Below are 19899 nucleotides of genomic sequence, written 5' to 3'. Positions count from 1 at the left end.
GGGCGGGCGTACGTGCGTGCGTGCGTGCAGTGGGTGTGGGTGCAGTACAGTGAGTGCAACGTCAACCTCGACTCTGGGCCGTCTTCCGATCTCACATCGTCCATGTTGCTGTATGCCATGCTGATATCACTACAACACAATTAGCATGTACTAATGAGCTGAAGTACTCCAGCTCTCTGCTTCATACCTCCACGATCCTCTGGTTGGCATGCGGCAACGCTGATGCGGCCCCAATTGGCTTTCAGAAGCCATGTACTGGCCCATAGGAACGCCTCGGATCTATGCAACAAGCACCAACCCAGCTCCAGCGCAATCGAACCTCCTTCTCTCCCACGATGGCCTCGACCTGGGCGCCACCGCCAGCGCAGATAGTCGCTCTCTCCTGAGTGTAGACTCCGCTCTGTCCAAACCCACCGACGATGGAAGTCAAAGCGACGCGACCTCCGATGCACCTGCTGCTCTGCACCCGCCCCCGACTCCCTTTACCCCCAGGACACCTGCTGTGAACTCGGTCGAGCACGACGTCTTCCATGATTCTACAGCCCACCACTCCCAGGACCCCTCTCTGTCCATCCCGTCGGGCGAGAAGGTGCTTGCGTTGAGGGTCTCAAAGACCGGTCATCTATTCGCCGTCCTGACCGAAACCACTATAACAATATGGCAGACCAAGGTATGCACTTGCTCTCGGAGGAACACTACGCTTCGTCGGACTGACTCGTTTTGCTTCAGCCAACTGTTATTCTTGCCGTGGTCGTCCGGTCCGAGGCTTCGTTGAGATCCTATGGTACCAATGTGACCATCTTATTGCGCCCCGACTCGGCCATCTTCGTTGTGCGCACCAGTTCCGACTTTCTCATCACGTACTCCCTGGCAACTGATACTGAGTCCCGCATCCTAAAACCACATTTTGCCGACCATACAAATATCGTCCGGCGGCGTCAGAGCCACTTTGGAGGGCCTGGCAACTCCGCCCCTGACCAGATCTTATTGGGACCCGGCGAAGGAGCAGGCGTTCGTGATATGAGCGTGCGCTTTCGGAGAGTCATTAAGGTGGATGCTGGCATTGAATGCGCACTGGCTCTCGAGGATGAGCTGGTCGTGGCAACTAGGAAACCCGCAGCCGTTCAGTGTATACGTTGGACCCCAGATAAGACAGGGAATCAAACCAGCACCGAGATCCTGAGCCGTATGACTTGGATCGAGAAGAAGACTTCTGTCAAGGAGATGACGCATGACAGACCAATGAATCTCTCGACATGGGTAACCAGCGACGGAAGAGTCTATGCCGTGCAGCGAATTTCAGCCGCGATGGCTTCTCAGTCAAAAGACAATGGCGAGGTGGATCCAAAGAAGCTATTTAGGGGATATTGCTTCCATACGCCACAGGGGGAAGCCGATGGGGCAGTCAAGGCCATAATCAACGCAAGGTTCTCGCTCATTGCCGTCGGGTGTGCTGATGGGAGCATCTGCGTCTACTCAGTAAGAGATTATGCAGGTAACATACCAGCTTCTCACGTTCACAAGAACCCCGTGACGACCAGGACATCAGGTAGCTTAACAGTCTTGAGCTATACTCCAGACGGATACTGCCTTTTTGCGGGCTACGAAAATGGCTGGGCATGCTGGAGTGTGTTTGGAAAGCCCACCAGCCAGAGTTTCGGTGCCAACCCTTCCGTGACATCCGCCAACAATGAAGAGTGGCTGAACGGAGTCAACGACGCATCATGGATCGGTGGTGCGTGTGAAATGCTTCTCGTTAGTCGACGAAGCGAATCAATATGGCTGTTGGAGATGGCCAGAAGCGCAGTAACCGGTTGCTATAGCCCTCCCAACTTGTTCCGAACCGTCCTGCAGACGTCTTCTAGCGTTATGGTCTACAGGGGCTACGACCTCCCGGATCTCACTAGCATATCTGCAGAACCGTTCCTGTGGCACACGGCTCGAATACCCGAAAACTATCTATTAAATCAGTGGCCCATCAAGTGCACAGCCGTCTCAGCTGATGGCCGATATGTAGCTGTGGCGGGTCGGCGTGGTCTTGCCCACTATAGCATCAACAGTGGCAGGTGGAAGACCTTCTCCAACGAGGCGGCAGAGAACGAGTTCCAGGTAAGAGGCGGTATGTGCTGGTATCAACACATCCTCGTTGCCGCCGTCGAGGCCAACAATCGGTCGTACGAGCTGCGTCTTTATTCCAGAGAGGCAGCACTGGAAAGCTCTACTGTCATGTTCACGCAGCAGATGCCGGCTCCTATTGTGCTAATCACCCCTTCGGGCGAAGACTCGCTTCTGGTTTACACCTATGACAACCAACTCTATCATTTTGTGTTCGCCCCCGTAGGCGGTGCAATTCGCCCGATACAAGTCGGACAGATTGCCTTTCATGGAATTGTCCGGTCTCCGGCCAGAGTCAGGGGTCTTAGTTGGATTTTGCCCGAGAACCAGCTCCTGGACGGGGACCCTTCGCAGGACGTTTCCGTGGCGTCGGTAGTATTTCTAGTTGATGGCAAGCTTGTGCTGCTCCAGCCGTCATTCAACAACGAGGGCCATCTCAAGTACGACATGCGTGTGATATCGCAAAGCGTGGAGTACTACATCAGCATGAAAGACCAGGCAGCCGTTCATCTATGGAACCATCAAAGTACACACTTTCCTACGGAGACCGAAGACGGCGGTCTTCGCAACTCGTTATGGGTGTTCGAGGGCAACGAGCTCAAGGTTTGGCCAGAGGTCCAAGAGGTTTTGCGGGCGGCCACAGATGCGAGTCAGGACCTCCCGCCGACGGTATCAATGCCGATGGATTTCTATCCTCTATCTACCTTGCTCTCGAAGGGCATTGTACTCGGGGTTGAGCCTGATCTGGTGCAAAGGAGAGACGTGAACTTCTCGTACTTCCGCTTCTCCATCCGGGTAAGTCGCGGCGCTCATGACCACATCTGGAAGTAGTGCTAACACAGGCAGACTCACCTCTTCCTCCCCGAAATACTACGCTTCCAACTCGCAAACAAGAACTTGACGGCAGCTCTCAAGCTGGCACGGGCTTACCAGGATCTGGAATATTTTGCGCACGCGCTCGAGATACTGCTTCACCATGTGCTGGATGAGGAAGTGGATTCGTCACCAGCGCCGGATGCAGCAGTGTTGCCACGAGTGCTCTCGTTGCTCTCGCATTTCCGGCAATATCATGACATTGTGGTTCAATGCACACGCAAGACGGAGGTACGGTCATGGCGGACGTTGTTCGCGTACCTACCGCCGCCGCAAGAACTATTCGAAGAGTCATTGCAGCAAGGGTCGCTCAAGACGGCAGGCGGCTACTTGTTGATTTTGCACACGTTTGACGAGCTGGCAACGGCGTCGGAGCAGTCAGTGCGGCTGTTCTCGCGGGCGATCCGGGAAGAGGACTGGGAACTGTGCAAGGAGTTAGCACGCTTCCTGGCGGCCTTGGACGAGAGCGGAGAGACGCTGCGGGAGGCGATGAACCTGGTGAACATGAGAGTCAAGGGGGACGGCGAGGACACGGACATTCTGACGAGACTAGAGGTGCCCACACACCGGTATAACAACGGCAATGGAGGAGGCTCTAGACGGGACTCGGGCTCTGACGTTCAGTCGACGGCGAGTGGTGCCAGTGGGAGTGGGAGTAGTCGTAGTCTAGGGACGCACGAGTAAGCCGTAATTATGTAACTATTGTAACTATGCATAGGATAAGAAGTTTTCGTCTAACGCCCATGCTTTAGCTATTGTCCACCATTCCAATGTTTGAATGTACCTGTCTGCCTGTAGGTGTCATAGACCAACCAGTGTGGAGGCTCCCTACATGTATCGCGCCTGTTCTAGTCCTTCTGGCCAGGCACCCAGGCCTGTAACCCACCAAAAAGGCGCGCTCCCACACTGGCCAGTTACCGTAGTCCGTCCACTGAGCACTGAGCACTGAGCACCGAGTTACTCACTGACTGCATCGCAGTCCAGGCAGGCAAGCAGGCAGGCCCAGGCGCGCGCAGTGCCTAACGCACGCTGAGTCCAGTCCAGGACCAGCCAATTTGCCCAATTTCGACCACTCGATTCGATCAATCAATCAATCAATCACCACCCCGCCATTTTTCCATCTCTATCTATCTACCAATCCCAACTCTTCCGCCTCGCCTTGCCTCGCCTGCCTTTGCGCTTGCCTTGCCTTATCTTCTCCTTGTCTTGTCTTGGGTCGGGTTGGGTTGCCTGGCACTTCAACTCCTCGACACGGCGCCGCATCACGTTGGACCAGGGAGAGAAGAAAAAAAAGGCTTACCTACCTCTCTATTCTATTGTATTGTGTGTTACGTGATGGTTGCGCATTGGGATATCTGATACCAAAAACTCTATTCTCTCGCCCTCTCGCCCGCTCCAGCTCCCGCTTCCACCCGCCGCCACAACAGTTCTTTCCAGCAACCCATTATATAAGCCGCTGGCAGTGCTCGAAAGCTGCCAACGACCGCTCTCAAGTCTTCCACCATGGACGAATTTGCCTCCGAGTCCGACAGTGACTACACCAGCTACTGGCGCGACTGGGTATGTTGGCACGCTGCCCCTCCACCCTCATCACAGACCAAGAAGACGCGGACCAACCAAATACTGATCATTATGGCCACATGCAGTTCATCTCCTCCCGCGGCAATGAATACTTCTGCGAAATCGACGAAGATTATCTCACGGACCGCTTCAACCTGACGGGGCTCAACACCGAGGTCCAGTACTATCAATATGCTCTAGACTTAATCACCGACGTCTTCGACCTCGACTGCGACGATGACATGCGAGAGACCATTGAGAAGTCGGCCCGCCACCTGTACGGCCTCATCCATGCACGCTACGTTGTTACGACTAGAGGTCTAGCCAAGATGGTAGGGCTCTCCCCGCAAATCCCATCCCCATTGCGCTGTGCTAACCTATACACACCTCGTCTAGCTCGACAAGTACAAGAAGGCCGACTTCGGAAAATGCCCTCGCGTCTTCTGCCACTCACACCCCTTATTACCCATGGGCCAGACCGATGTGCCCAACCAGAAGCCCGTCAAGCTCTACTGCGTGCGCTGCGAGGATGTTTACAACCCCAAGTCCTCTCGCCACGCTGCCATTGACGGCGCCTACTTTGGCACCTCGTTCCACAACATCATGTTCCAGGTCTACCCGGCCCTGGTCCCGCCCAAGAGCTCCGAGCGCTACATACCCCGCGTCTACGGCTTCCGCGTCCACTCGTCGGCCGCCCTGATCCGCTGGCAGAACATCCAACGGACCGACATGCTCCGGCGGTTACGGAAACTCGAGGTCGAGAGCGGGTTCAAGGGAGACCAGGGCGAGGAGGACCTCGACGACGAGGACGAAGAGGAGGACGAGATCGACGTCGAGGGCGACACCAACGTCGTCGGTTAGGATCATGATCGACGTAGGAGGAACATAATCCGCGACGGTGCTGGGTCAGCCCTACGAGAAGAGGTGGACGAGCATGACCTTCCGTGAGACACTGCACACACTCTCTCCTCCGACTGGCCGTGCGTCCAAGGGGACTGTCCAGAGGCGAGCAAAAAAAAGAGAAAGAGAAAGAAGAAGAAGAAAAAAAGCTTGCCTCCGCCTACGGCTTTGCACATCTCGGCGTTTCCAGAGAAAGGTTGGCTTGTTTCTGCGATGGCGTTTATTTTGAGTGATTCCCCAAGTCTCATTCCGTGCTCCGGTGAGCATGTCATAAGGAGCTAATGGTATTATGAAACGTTCTAGAACGAAGTTCGTCCCTAGCGAAGGAAGGTGCTTGCTTGTGTGACTCTTGAAAAGAAGAAGAGGATGATGCTTGATCTTGCCAGTTCGGGCAACGAAAGGACCAGCGCAGTGCCGCCATGGGGCGTGGGACGGACTCGTATCGATCGCTCTATGCTAGGTCTTGCTACTAAAAACCATGAAATAAAGAAGACCTGAAATTGTTATGATGGCTCATTAAATCCCGAAACTCGTAGGCTGAAAGGGGAAGGGCGACCAGTCACGTTGGCCCGTAACCCCTATATGTTCCTAATGAATACGATGTATACAGATGCTATACTGGTATGGCTAACTCTGGTTTTGAGGAACATTAACCACCCAATGAAATAAGCTTTGTTTGACTACCTACCTACTTTGCAAACTCAAGGTAACATCATATGCAGGTACATGTGTATAGATCCCCACTCGAAGCAAACATGGCTCTCTAGTGGTTGCATTTACACATGAGCATCCCGGGGATATATATACACAGATCTATGTTGGGTGCCCATGGTACCCTCAACGAGTCCATGGAATCACACATCAGAGCAGAGCGCCACGATTTAGCATCTCAAGTGTGAAGCACTCCTCGCAACTTACAAGAACTCAAAAATCAATGGCCAGAAAAATAGCAGTTCCTAATTCCGCTCCGCTTCGTCTCTATTGAATAGTGTTATTTCTCTATTCGTGATAACTTCTACACTCATACTACATCGTCATGTCGCTCGTGGTCAAGTCTGCTGCCGTCAACAGGTGGCTATGCAGAGGAAGAAAGATGCTCTTCGAGCCTTTAAAGAGAATGTCCAACTTTTTGCAAGCCTCCGAGCCCCTTTTAGCCTCACTGCCGAAATCGTGGGAAGATCCAAGAGCAAATACGCCACCCTCGTCTGTAGCAAAGCAGAACCCCATCCTGGAACGCCATTACACACGTTTCGTGTTTCCCAGACTCGTACAAATCTGCCTACACATCCAACGCCAAATCCAAGAAAGATAGTTCTTAAAAGGCCTGGCCCTGTGACGTCTGATGATCCGTGTCTCTGGACCCACCGAGAGCCGAACTGCTTCCGATACGGTCGTTGTGCGCGTCGTATTCGGGCTTTCTGTTGCGTACACCCATCTCGATGTCGGTGGGCGCATGTCCGAACCCTTCGTCCTCAACCCCGCTCTAACCCAGTCCTTCTTCTCGGTGGCATAGCTATACGACCCGATACCGGCCCAGAAGGCCTTGTCGTGGCTACGAGGGGCCCAGGCCCAACCAGCTCCGCGCGCAATGGGGAGATGGTAATAGCGGAACGCGAACCATGCCGTGATGGTGCCGATTATGAAACCAAAGAGGATATCGAAGCCGTGGTGACGAAAATCGAACCAGCGAGAACTAGCAATGAAAATTGCCAGGAAAAAGGGAACACATGTGATTGCCAGCAGGTAGATAGGCGGTGCTGCGGCCTGGCGCCGAACGGCAAAGACTGCTTTGGTGTGAGAGGCAAGCTGCTTGGCCGTGGCTGGGTCGTTCGGGTTGCCAAGTTCTTCGGTGGCATTCGAAGAGGTGAGGCGCATGGCTTCGTCAGGATTGCCGCGGTTGTTGGCGAGGCGGGACGGAAACGACGACATGGCAGAAGCATCATCAGGGTAGCCCCCAGACGCCAGAAAGGGGATCGTAACGGAGAACTTGCTGGCCAGGAAGAAGGAAAGGTAAATTAGACCAGCGGCGGCCGAGCTCGAGTGTCCCGAGGATAGCTTCGGAAGCCATCCTCAAGGAGTTTCGTGTCGGGATTCTTGCAGATGTTGGCCGACACAAGCTGCCCGTTGCTTGACATGTTGGCTATGCCACCCACAATGTACTGCTGGATGTTCGCAATATCTGGCTGACACCGGCTTAGCAAATCCGGCCGAGGTTTCCCGAAGAGGTTCTTCATGCCGCTGGTAATGAACCAGGCGCCAGTAAGCGACAATGCCAGGCCGAGCCATCCCGTATGAAGCTCCCACAGCTTGCGCTTCCAGATGAGCGATTTGGGCGTCCCTTTAGGGACGGTGTTGCCAGGGACAAAGACCAAGGCGACGAAAAGGATGACGGCAATGGGGATGACGGCATTGCAGATTAAAAGGAGCTTCGAGTTAACGGTTTCTTTCACCGTAAATGGGAATCTGTGTCCGAGGTCAACACGCGAATACGATACGCGAACCAGATGAGATGAGATGGGCTGGGCCGGCGGTGGGTCGAGCCACATGGTAGTGAGTGGACGGTGCAGAACGGGAGAGGGACCTTGCTTGGACTTACGATATGTTGGGGTCCTCCAGGCTGAAGGGCCTCCTGTTGGGTGTGATGTTGCCCAAGTAGAAGCCAACAGCGTCCGCCGCGATCAAGACAATCCAGTCTGTGGCATACGAGGCGGCTAGAACCCACGAAGCATTGTGTTTTTTTGCGGCCAGCACTATTCCCCCCGCACAGGGGGCGCACCGCTCAAATCCGACATCTTGCGGTATGCTTGATAGGTGGGAAAGGTCAAGAAAGACTGCGGCCTGGTTTTGGGTGGTGTTTGAGGGTAAGAGTAGTCCTCTTGCATTCTCTATTGTTCTGGAAGTCAACGGTCTAGAACTTTGGCCACCCGACAGCACCCAAAGAACAAGAAGCCGCCCAAGAAAACGACAATCAAACTCAAGAAAATCAGATGAAGTGCAAGTGCGTCGCGACAAAGGAACGACAGTCCGACGTCAGGCAGGGGAGCCGACAGGTGCAATTATAGTTGGAGGGACTAGCGGTTGCCGGACGATCGAATTGGGCCCTGGGCGTTCCATGCAAAGAAATCAAAAGCCGAAAGAGAGAAAGATTGGGCAGCGCAGAGCAGTCGCAAGCAGTTAGATCATCATCTAGTTGACTGCCTGCTTGGCTTGGTTGGTACAAGGTTCGATGATCGTTGATCTCCCAAGCAAATGCAAGTCCAAGTCCAGCCACCAGGCCGGGCAAAACAGAGAGACGCTTAAACGGAGCCCGAGTAGCCCGCCCTTTGTTGGTGGGTGTGTGTTACTGCCGTAGTTGCGTGCCTTGGCGGGTGCTTGGCGGTATAAGCCCCTCGTTCTATTGCGCAATCCTGTCCAGGCAGTGCAGAGGAGCCGGAGGCAGAGTGACGGAAAGGAAGATAAATAGATCAAGAGACCATCAATCTAGTAAAGGACAAGGAAACTCTGCCCTCAAATAAAACTTAGAGTTTGGTCCATGACAAGCAAGCGTGGAAAGGGTGATGAAGGTAGGTGGAAAGGGGAGGGCGGCAATTGGGCCCCAGGAGGCTTTCTGGGAGGGTGCATCGCGGAGACGCTGAGACGCTGAGACAGAACCGGTTAAGGGTCTCGTGCCAGCCAGTCGTGGGCGTGGATCAGCCCCCCTAGCCCCTAGCCCCCCTAGTCAGGCCCTTGGCATGCATCCCAAGGACCCAAGGAGCCAAGGATACGCTACACGCACCTTCAGGAGCTCAGCCACTATGGCCGTTACGTGTACAGTGGTAGTGGTGACAACAGGAACACTGAGCACCGCAAATAATCCCAAGTGCTGGTGCAGCGATGCTTGATCACGATGCAATGCACATCAATTGTAAGAAAATGTAAGAAATACATCTGTACTACCGCACAAGACAGGACGTCAGGATCGAATAAGAACAAGAATAAGAATGGCATCTGATGAAATTGCATTCCGCATCTGCATTAGGTATGCATTCCGCATCTTTCTTTCTCCTCGAGGCAAAGCCGGCAGCCGAGCCAAGGCAGATGGACGTGCGCGTTGCCGTCGGGTCAGGCTGGCCGCTGGCGAGCTGTCAATCGCTCTCGCTAAGGCGAGTAAGGGTTCTTCCGGCCTGCCGACCTGCATCCTTGGGGCAATTTGTCTGAACTAACCCATCCGAACTCCGGGACGCCCATCCACCAAGGGGATGCAAATTTGACGTTTCCCTTTGTCGCAGCTGTGAGAATATAAGTAGGTAGGTAGGTCACAGTACTTGCATGGCATGGCCGTGTATCTGAGACCTTCTTCAGCGTTTTCCGGGGTCGCTTTTTGGCTGGCTTGGACGTGCCACCAGTAGTAGGGCGGAGCAACATTCATGCCCCCAAAAGGGTCCCAAAGGAATAAGCCGTGACACCTGAGGAAAAACTGAATCGCCCCAAGCAGAAAGGAGTCAGGCAATTAAATGAAGCGAAGGGAAGAGATGAGTGACCATCAACTTGTGCACGCACCGCCTCGATATATGTATATATATAGAGAGAGCTGGCTGGGGGCTGGAGCAGCAAGTGATCTTCCAGTGGGCAGTTATATCAGATATTTAGCTGGGCTGCATTGAGTAACCCCATCCCCCGATTAGGCTGACTTTGATGTTCAACCTGCCCGGATAGACGGCCACTCGCCGGCAGCTTGGCGTGGTCCAGTCGCAGAAGGGGAAAATGGTTGTTTCAGACTGGAATATCCACCGTTCGCGGATTCTTATTATTAGCTACCGGCAGCTCCCCAGACAGTCAGCCTCTAGTCTTTGCTTACTAGGTTAGACGGTATGGTTCAACATGGCAGGTGAAGCCGGCACACATCAGCACAGGCAGACAGGATGATGATGACAACCTACCTTAGCAGGGGTGGAGTGAGAGATGGTGGATTACTGTGCCCTTTCCCCAGACGATCAACGATCTAGCCATTGGCAACCCTTTTTGCTCCGCGATCGCTACACCGTTTCTGTGGTCGCCGTCTCAGGTGGCATCTCTTCCAAACACTCGACCGGAATCTAGGCAAACCAAACAGCTACCGAAGGGGTCCGTCCCCGAGGGGAATGGGAAAGGGAAGATCGCCCCCCTTCCCCTCGGCCAGATGCTAGTCGATCTAGATGGGTTGCGGGTCCCTCGATTTCTCCGGCAAAGCTTCAGCCATCGTGAACTACCAGATCACAAGCAAATATGCTGTACCGGTAGAGCCTCCCATTACCAATGCAGGGGATCGTGAGAAGCTCCAGAAGTGCAGCTGGTAGGCTGGCTCGTCCCATTCCCGCTCGAGAAACCGAGTTTAGTGGGTTCTGCGGCCGGGACCGTCACTGATCTAGCTCAGAAATCGACCGTCGTTTCGGGGTAGGGATCGGATCTTCTGCGGAACGGAGATTTTCGTTCTGATATCAGGCTATGCAAGTACCCGATGGACTGTTGTATTCCCTACGTGTAGACTCCTTACCTGCTGCGTATGAGGAGTAATGCGATCGTCGGTCTGCAATCCTGGTGCGTTGTTCGTAACTGCAAGCCAACAGCATGAGCAGCGATTGATACGAGGATCTGGCTTGGCGATGTACAGGCAACTGCCCATATACTCACCGCAGACCTTGGCAACGATGAGTTGTTCCTTGGGAATAAGAGGGGGCGTTATCACCATCACTTGTTCGGTGTTCATTGCTGCGCTTTTAATAGCACCGAGAGGAAAACGAAGCAGAAAACAAACCCGTGTGCTGGCAGTTTCTTTTACGCGCATGCATATATCCCTTACTACTAGATGCTGCCGACCTGGGCAGCTGGGCATCTACGGGCGGGCTCACTGCTCGCCAATAGTAATCCCACGATGCTCGGATCCCTGATCCATCCAGCTAGCATGTTAGCTGCCGCGTTGGATTTGCTTCTTGCAGCATCTGGCCCACCCACCATCTTTCTGCTTTGGGAAATCATCTCGAGTCTTGTATTGTATGGGTCCTTCGTATTGTTGGCGGCCCAGCGTTTCGTAAACATCACATTCTCTGGCGACCAAATTTGCTTTTTCTTTTTCCCAGCTTCTATGGGGCAGCAGATGCATCGGATGCCAAGGCCGCCAATATGAGATATGCAGACATCATGATCATGGGTCGTACACACCGTCATGCTCTCCATCCTGGTTTCTCATCCTTGTCCGCGTTCTCGTGGTGGCGGACGGGGTTATTGTTGTTGTTGTAAAGATCTGCGGCTGAAAAAACTAGCATCTTGGAACTAGATCCCTCGTGGTACTCGTCAAACAGCAAAGGGGACATGATTAGCTTGATGCTATTACAGCTTACTACTATATCGCCGTCTGGGTGTTATATGGGCGGTCCGTCGCTGGATACATAATGGACGGCACGTCGCCCAACAGTCTCCCGGGGGTTCTCTCTTCCCATCCGCATCCGCCCCTTGCTCGTGGCACTACATTCGTTTACCTGGCTACTTTCACATTGGGTTATCGTCACTTTCGCTAAGGATCGTCTTCAAGATGCGGGCTTCTTCTATATTGTCTTATGCACTCGCGAGCAGCGTCGTTGCTGCCTCTGCCTCGTCTCGTCTTTTGTTGAAGCGGGAGGTTTCCCCTGATATGACATGCGGAAACACCGAGGCCGGGACGAAGGGATATACCTGCCCTGACAACCTTTGTTGCTCATCACAGTCAGTCACGGTCCACCAAGCTCTCGAGTATGAAAGGGTTATGTGCTGACCTACAGCTTAGCGGATATTGCGGTAGCATAAACGACTACTGCGGTGCCGATGTGGGTTGCCAACCAACGTTCGGTGCCTGCGCGGCCGGCAGTGGTGGAAGTGGTGGTGGCAACGGACGATGCGGTCCTAATAACGGCAATGCCGTCTGTGGCTCCACGGAGTGTTGCTCGGCCGAGGGGTGAGTGTGCCTGGTGTGCCGGCTATTTCTTTCACATCATGGCCTGCTAACAACGGTCGTCAGCTACTGTGGTACTACCCCTGAACACTGCAAGGCACCCGACTGCCTGTTCCAGTTCGGACCAGCCTGTGACGCCAACAAGGTGCCCTCCGGCACAAACACGACGACTCTCCCGAGATCCAAGCTTGGCAGCGTCGCCTATGGAGGTGCAGGTATCTACGCCTGCGCGAAGCAAGGTATGTTCAGACACTTTCTACCTTATGCCACTTGTAAGGGGGTCGCCGGTTTACTAACAAACACTCTCTTCTCCCCTAATATAGGCACCGTGGCTCTGACCTACGACGACGGCCCCAGCGGCTACACCAACGACCTCCTCGACCTGCTGGCCAAGTACAACGCCAAAGCGACCTTCTTCATGACGGGCGTCAACAACAACAAGGGCCAGATCGACGACCCGGCGACGCCCTTCCCGGCCGTCATCAAGCGCCAGCACGCCGATGGGCACCAGATCGCGTCGCACACGTGGTCGCACGCGGACCTGTCCGCCGTCACGTCGGCGCAGCGCCGCGACGAGATGGTCAAGCTCGAGATGGCGGTCCGCAACGTCCTCGGCTTCGTGCCGACCTACATGCGCCCCCTTACTCCTCCTGCACGGCCGGGAGCGGCTGCGAGAAGGACATGGAGTCCCTCGGCTACCACGTCGTCTACTTCGACCTCGACACCCAGGACTACCTGCACACGGCGGCCGACCAGATCCAGACGTCCAAGGACATCGTGACCCAGTTCTTCGCCGGCAAGCAGAGCGCCGCCTTCGACGCCCTGTCCATCGGCCACGACATCCACTTCCAGACCGTCTACAACCTGACCGAGTTCATGCTGCAGACCGTCTCGAAGCAGGGGTACAAGTTCGTCACCGTCGGCGAGTGCCTCAACGACCCTGTCGAGAACTGGTACCGGTACGACAGCTCCGCCCCGGCCCCGGTTTCGTCCGTCAAGGTGCCGGTTGTTTCATCAACCACCAGCTCGGTCTCCGTCAAGGCCAGCAGCACGACCCTCAGCAGCGCCACGCGTCCGGCGACCACGACTACCCCCACGACGACGGCCGGAGCCCCGCCACCACCACCTCCTCCTCCTGCTGGACCTTCCGGCGGGCCTGCGCCTCCTAAGCCCAGCGCCCCGGCTCCAGGCCCGCCTTCGCCGCCCAGGTCCAAGACGCCGCAAGGTAGGTAATTTGCTCTTCCCTCGTCCTTCGTATGTGTACGGAGCTGATAAGCGTACTTAGAAATGATCCAGGGATGGATTGACGAGCTCAAGTCTAGGTTCCCCGGGATGAGGGACAAGCTGGGCGATCTCAGCAACTACTGGCGCAACCACTAGTGCAACAACAGCATGGGGGATGGATGTGAGACAGGGAAAATAATGTGTGCTCCGCTACCATGCGGGGGTGAAGCTGTATACTAACACGTACATATACTGTATGGTCTTAGAGTGTCAGATATACGAATATATTTAATATGAACCTGTACCGTTACAATACTCTGCTGCGAGACTCTGGAACCTCTGCATACACACCCACTATATATCATTTAGACATATAAGCCCTTTATATGCTATAGCTCACAGTATACTTTCAATATACTAAAGCTAATAGTATAAAACCAGTTTCTGTCTTAAAGTATAGTTAACCCTTATACTGATCAGAGAAACAATGTTATCATGAAAAGAGCAGCGACGTCTCTAGACTCCCTCTTTCCACTTGCCTCCTGACAAGATCGATCGCATGTTGACATGACACAACGCAACCGAGACGACCAATAAAAAAAAGCCTCCAACCGGACAAATAAGCCGCGATCAGACTGGCAAAAACAGGAAAAGGTAATGTCCTGGGGGAGACTCGAACTCTCGACCTTTGGATATCTGAACTTTTAATTCAGTCATATTGAAATATGAGACCAACGCTCTAACCAACTGAGCCACCAAGACTTGTTTCGCTTGTTGTTGGAAATACAATCCGTGTCAGCCTATAAAATATTTCAATTCTCACCTCGCTATCTCACTTTCCAAAACTTCATATTTCCCCTCGAGTCTTGTATATACCTACTTGGATAGTGTCGTCGGATCGTTCTTATTAGTCAGAAGCAAGATTATTAGGAAACACAGTTCATAGGCCCTCCATTGGGTTATTAAGAGTAACCGCCATGGCCAAGATGATAATACAAAAGTGAATATCGCCAATGGGGTAGACTCAAACGAAACCAGTCCTTAACTCGTCATCGCAACCTATACCTTGAACCGCGCAAGCTCCGCTTCCGTCCACTCCCACAGCCGCCTCGCCAACTCATCATCTTTGGCAAATGCGCTCTGCGAACCCCCTTGCCAACGCCACTATAGTATTCGCCGCTCACAACATCCTTGGAGACGGACGCCCAGAGCTGGTTTCTGGCACCGCGATCCGGCGTCTGGAAAGGCGGCACGTAGGTAAGGAACGCCATGATCTTGGCCTGCACGGCCGGGCTCATCCACGAGTCCGCCATCGAGTGTCCCAGGTTGGTCGTCACGAACCCGGGGTGCACGGCCGCAGCCGTGATCTGCGGAAACCGCCGCGCCAGCTCGCGCGCAAAGAGCGCGTTGGCGAGCTTGCTGACGCCGTACCGGCGCGCGGTGGAGACATTCATGGTCTCGCTCTTGAGCAAGGCCAGGTCGATGCCCGTCTTGGGCAGGGCGAACTTGTGGCCCTCGGACGACATGACGACGACCCGGACGTCGGGCTTGTCCTCGACGAGCGCGGCCGTCTGCAGGAGCAGGGGAGCAGCAGCTTGGTGAGCAGGGCGTGGCCCATGTGGTTCGTGCCGAACTGCAGCTCGTAGCCGTCGGCGGTCAGGCCGGGCGGGTTGCACATGATGCCCGCGTTCAGCATGAGGATGTCCAGGCGCGGCGACTCTGCGCGCACGCGCTGCGCCGCCTTCTGGACCGAGGCGAGAGAGGCGAGGTTGAGCTCCAGGAACTCGATCGGCGTCCCGCCGCCCTTGTCGGGGCCCAGCTCCTTCTGGATATCCGCGATGGCGGCCTTTGCTTTCTCGGCGTTGCGGGCGGCGAGCCAGATCTTGGCTGGGCCGTGCCGCGCATAGTGCTTGACGCAGGCTTTCCCCAAGCCCACATTAGCGCCTGTGACACAGATGACCTTTCCCTTGAGATCAGTGAGGTCCTTTTCCGGGTCAAACTTTGGACTGGGCATTTTGTGTTATCTGCAGGTGTCCAGTGGCGGTTGCTCTGAGACCTCTTTACGATGAATCAAGATATCGGCAGTGAGAATCTGCTGTTGCATTCACGCCATGGCAACAAGTCCGGAACATCTTCGAGAGAAGATGAGCATGGCCCAACGAGGCGGTATTTTGCCAAGACTCGACATGTCATTTACAATGTTGGAAATTGCGTACGGTTTCTATCAACTCCTTGCTTCGTGTGACCGCAGTCTTAATAGATACTGTCTCCGGTAGCTCATGTCGGTTATGGAATGAAAGTAGTATTCACTAGACTAACATCCAGAAGCCACCATTTACCTAGTAGCAGAATACGCAGGGAAGAGCATGTCTAATTTTAGGTGATCTCATGGGCTAAAAAGCCGGGGATCCGGGGTGCTGGTGGACCCTGTAGGCGTCGAACGTCAACAGCCCGACAACGATACCTTGTATGGCTGGCTTTCGTGTACTTGATTATTGCTGGCCCGTCTGGAAATAACAACTGTGGCTTGAGCCAATATATCATGAAGACAAAGTTCCGGTATCCTCCTCAAATCTAACCAAAATCATTGGTTTTAAAAAGAGTACATCAAAAGGATCTATTTGATGACTATTTCTGATAAGATAAGGATTGGGCCTAGGTCATAGCTTAATTGCGTAGCCCGAGACGTCACAACCGCTTCTGTCCGTTATCGAATCCTCAAGTGGGAGTGCAACCAACCGAAGCCGACATCTGCGTTAATCGCCAAAGCAATTTTCATGATGTACAGCCCTACACCACCTCCCCCGATACCGCCGCCGAAGCCTAGCAGTCATGAAGCCAGCCGCCTAGGCACTCCCGCGACGACCCAGTCTCCGCGCCCACCGCCGATACCAGACAGCGGGAAGGATGGAAATCGGCGGTCTATGGTCACTGACTCCGCCGGTCTGATCCCCGCCGCGCGCCAGGTCCAGCCTCCGGAGGAGATCCCAGACCCGGGCGAACAGTGGCTGCCCAAGATCCTGGAAGACAAATCGTAAGTCCTATCTGACACCGCGGTTGGTGATGACCTGCCATCCCCGCTACGCTCCACATCAGGCCAAGTTCATCATCTAATCTACGTTGCGCACCTATAGTAAACAAGACTTACATGATATCCTCTCCGACCCGAACCTCCTGAATGCCCTCACGCACGCGCCCGAAGCGGGGCACCCCTCCCTCCTCGCCTCGCACGCGGGCCTGCAGTCCGCCCTGACGGAGAACATGACGCTCGCGGCGCACCTCGTGGACCTCGAGGCGCGCGTCTCGCAGCAGCGGACGCAGGCACAGGCGCAGCTGCTCTCGACGCACGCGCTGGAGCGGCAGTGGCGCCAGAAGGAGGCCGAGATGGACGCGGCGCTCTCGTCGTTCGCGCCCGCCGCCCTGTACGGCCGCCTGACCCAGGCGCTGGCCGAGCAGGAGCAGATCTGCGACGCGCTCGAGGAGAGCTTCCTGGACGGCGGCCGCGGCGCCCCGCCGCCGCCGTCGCTGGCGATGCCGTACGGCGGGGACGACGACGCCGCGGGCGGCCTCGCGACGGAGCGCGAGGTCCTGGACTGGGTGCGCCGGTACCGCGAGGCCCGGAAGCTGTACTACCTGCGGCAGGAGCGCAAGGAGAGGTGGAACGAGCGCCGGGTTGGTGGGTGGAGGTGAGGAGTCGTCATCCCTCTGCCGCCGGCCTCTCGATGGAAGCTTCTGTCTACGGTGATACTACTTTCTACACTACGCTACGGATATGATTGGCTCACGGGACTTGTGGCACAGTCCGCGAAAAGGTCTGAAGGCGGAGCGCCAGCAGCGCCCGCGTCTGGGGCCCTCATTGCTTCTTCGGGCGTGAGATGGTGATTTGTGAGCTCCATCGGATCATATCATACGAAGACATAAGCAAGCGATCCCAACAAATTCATTTCGAGGTGGATGGAGTCGTCGCTGTGTACTGCAAGGAGATGCGCCGTCACAAGGCCGGTTTCAACTCTGACGCACATGGGTACATGTAGCTATATCAGACCACGTCGGCGTCAGCCCGGTGCATAATGCCGTAAAAGAAATGTCGATTAATAACCAGACATGGCTAACTGCCAACACATACCACCACATCTTTCTTTTCCTTCGCGGCAGCGACAGCCCACGGCAATCTTATTCTATTCGATATCTCACGCGTGTACATTGCATCCCGCGGCGTCATGGTGTTGCGATATGCTGTATCATATGCGCCAATGCCTGCTGCGCTGTTGTATTCGGTCCGATATCCTACGCGGTGCGTATGTACGAACGCTCGCTTCCGAGCACTGTGCCCCTCCCACACCATCACCATCCATACACTTTTCATCGTTTCGCATCACAGAAAGAAAGAGAGAGCTGCAGAGCCCCGAAGACAGTAGGCCCAGATACGCCGGGGGGCTACGTTTGTGCTTCCGGGCGGATCCCGAAGGAGAGCTTGCAGCCTGCAGATGGCCATGGCCTGGTCCGTGTTGTGTGAAGATCATTGTCATCTCTCTCTATATGCCAGGCATCCGGTGCCGACTCGGCAGCAGGCCGATGCTTCCGCGCCTATAGTAACCAAAAGCCAGCGTTACATCCAGCCAAAGTACGTGCCTGCCTTATGTACTTGTGAGATTGCGTGCCACATCTTGGTGAGCTTCATGAGTTTTATTGATACCACACCGGTCGATGACAAATCCATGGTAGCAGGTAGTCTATTACTACAGGTTGCCTACCACCTGAAACTAGTTTTGACACTTTTGGTATTTCCTCCTATGAGCGTTCTTCTCCAAACCGTCTACCCACCGACTCGCCTTTCAAGGACACTGGAGTCGCAGTCGCAAAAGCCAGGTCGGCCGTTGTATTGCAGAGCTGGCGTTACTATACCGCAATTGTATGACTGCATCTAGACAGACACACGAACGGCCGAAGCTGGTGTCTTCAGCATATCTTATGCTTTTTGTAATTTGTACCTTATCATCCTTCCTTCCTGCTTGATGTATGCAAACATTGGCTTGCTTATAGCAAGCTGAACGGGCTCTTCTTCATCTCCGGACTTCTTGGGCTCATAGGCAGCATGAACAGCTCGTCCTCGGTTTCCTGACTTTTAGCGCCGGGCTCGTCACCACTGACAATAGCGTTCAACGAAGCAACCGTGCCCGGCGTCCCCATTTTTGCCACCCCGGCGGCAAAGGCCGTTGTCGACGGAATCGCAATGTCCGAAGTATCGGGAGACAGTGAATACAAATGATGTTGTTGATGACCTAAAGAGAACCATGAGCAAGAAGCTTCTCCCCTCGTCGGAGCAAAAAGGTAAGGGGAGAAGTAAACAAAGTTAGTACTGTGCATGGTGCTGGGAGACTTACTAGGGGAGGAGGTGGTAAAATCGGACGCATTTGTGACCAACTTGAGGCCCCGCAACTTCTCACCGAGTCGGCCTCCCACCGGTGATCTTGGGCTTTGTGGAGTAGGCGGAATATGCCTCGTGTCAGGAGCTTGTCCAGCGGCGTCAGGGTTCGGCAGCCCAAAATGTTCGGCGATCCAGTCTCTCTCCTGCACCGCCATGACCAAAGCTATACCTTCGCTGTTGTTGCCCATTTCGCGGCGGATTTCGTCCTGTAGCTGGGACATACGCTTTTTGGCCCTATATTCGATGCAAGGTCAGTGGCTATACGTCACATTTCAGGTTGGATGCTGCCGCCCGCTTTTCATCTAGGCAATGCCGCCCGATCTCGCAACTACTTGTTGCACTTGAGGTTCATGACGTATATACGGTCATGCTTAGGGGGCTGTACGAACCAGATTGTATGCAGCACACCCCGTTTTCCTACATCTTTTCTTGTGTCCACTCCAAGGGCCGGGGTATATATCGCGGGCATCGGTTTGGTGCTTAGTACGCGGCCACTTCGGAAGTGCGAAATTTGTATCACGGGCGGTACAGTGATGTCGGAGGGTATCAAAAAATATACTCGTTGTGTTTCGCTCCCATCTCTTTCGCTCTGGGCCGGGATCTTGGTTGTTTTGCCTTCCCACGACACCTCCCAGCCATCCTGCTCGCTACATACGGGAGCGTCCGGCTTGCCCGAATCGCCTGTTGCTGGGTTCCATTCGACCAGCAGTATTTTTGTCCCTTCGTTGCCTCTCCCCGTCTCGAACTCGAAGCGGGCTAGGGCATCCTGCGAAGACGGCGTGACGGGAGAGTTTACAGGGCCTGCATCAGCCGCGGGGATATCGGGTTCGGGGGCATCGATCGTTGGAGCCGCCAT

The 19899-nt window shown here is 54.7% G+C and overlaps 8 protein-coding genes across 8 annotated transcripts; 4 read left to right on the top strand and 4 right to left on the bottom strand.

Moving 5' to 3' along the window:
* Positions 1-250: 250 nt before the first annotated feature.
* PG997_003558 (uncharacterized protein) lies at positions 251-3666 on the top strand (the record flags this gene model as incomplete). The annotated part of the gene is made up of 3 exons (XM_066807873.1): positions 251-670; positions 730-2910; positions 2962-3666. Coding segments are annotated over 3 exons (3306 nt in total), but the record flags the coding sequence as incomplete, so codon positions are not given.
* Positions 3667-4491: 825 nt separating this feature from the next.
* Positions 4492-5409, top strand: PG997_003557 (uncharacterized protein; the record flags this gene model as incomplete). Its single annotated transcript, XM_066807872.1, has 3 exons — positions 4492-4548; positions 4635-4880; positions 4945-5409. The coding sequence occupies 3 exons, from the start codon at positions 4492-4494 to the stop codon at positions 5407-5409; spliced, it is 768 nt and encodes a 255-aa protein (XP_066671490.1).
* Positions 5410-6763: 1354 nt separating this feature from the next.
* Positions 6764-7377, bottom strand: PG997_003556 (uncharacterized protein; the record flags this gene model as incomplete). The annotated part of the gene is made up of 2 exons (XM_066807871.1): positions 6764-6866; positions 6926-7377. 2 exons carry the CDS (start codon positions 7375-7377, stop codon positions 6764-6766), a joined length of 555 nt encoding a protein of 184 aa, XP_066671489.1.
* An 86-nt stretch (positions 7378-7463) lies between these two features.
* On the bottom strand, positions 7464-7994 carry PG997_003555 (lipid transporter atnI; the record flags this gene model as incomplete). The annotated part of the gene is made up of 1 exon (XM_066807870.1): positions 7464-7994. One exon carries the CDS (start codon positions 7992-7994, stop codon positions 7464-7466), a length of 531 nt encoding a protein of 176 aa, XP_066671488.1.
* A 4001-nt stretch (positions 7995-11995) lies between these two features.
* Positions 11996-13624, top strand: PG997_003554 (chitin deacetylase; the record flags this gene model as incomplete). The annotated part of the gene is made up of 5 exons (XM_066807869.1): positions 11996-12165; positions 12227-12394; positions 12458-12630; positions 12715-13010; positions 13070-13624. 5 exons carry the CDS (start codon positions 11996-11998, stop codon positions 13622-13624), a joined length of 1362 nt encoding a protein of 453 aa, XP_066671487.1.
* A 1050-nt stretch (positions 13625-14674) lies between these two features.
* On the bottom strand, positions 14675-15629 carry PG997_003553 (uncharacterized protein; the record flags this gene model as incomplete). The annotated part of the gene is made up of 3 exons (XM_066807868.1): positions 14675-14731; positions 14800-15186; positions 15225-15629. 3 exons carry the CDS (start codon positions 15627-15629, stop codon positions 14675-14677), a joined length of 849 nt encoding a protein of 282 aa, XP_066671486.1.
* A 766-nt stretch (positions 15630-16395) lies between these two features.
* On the top strand, positions 16396-17305 carry PG997_003552 (uncharacterized protein; the record flags this gene model as incomplete). Its single annotated transcript, XM_066807867.1, has 2 exons — positions 16396-16649; positions 16750-17305. The coding sequence occupies 2 exons, from the start codon at positions 16396-16398 to the stop codon at positions 17303-17305; spliced, it is 810 nt and encodes a 269-aa protein (XP_066671485.1).
* Positions 17306-18652: 1347 nt separating this feature from the next.
* On the bottom strand, positions 18653-19899 carry PG997_003551 (uncharacterized protein; the record flags this gene model as incomplete). The annotated part of the gene is made up of 3 exons (XM_066807866.1): positions 18653-18897; positions 19000-19277; positions 19376-19899. 3 exons carry the CDS (start codon positions 19897-19899, stop codon positions 18653-18655), a joined length of 1047 nt encoding a protein of 348 aa, XP_066671484.1.

Source organism: Apiospora hydei (assembly GCF_038363865.1).
Source record: "Apiospora hydei strain CBS 114990 chromosome Unknown utg000004l_segment0_segment0, whole genome shotgun sequence".
Taxonomy (NCBI): Eukaryota; Fungi; Ascomycota; class Sordariomycetes; order Amphisphaeriales; family Apiosporaceae; genus Apiospora; species Apiospora hydei.
The sequence above is the reverse complement of the archived record's forward strand: the minus strand, read 5'-3'. Positions and strand labels throughout refer to the sequence as shown.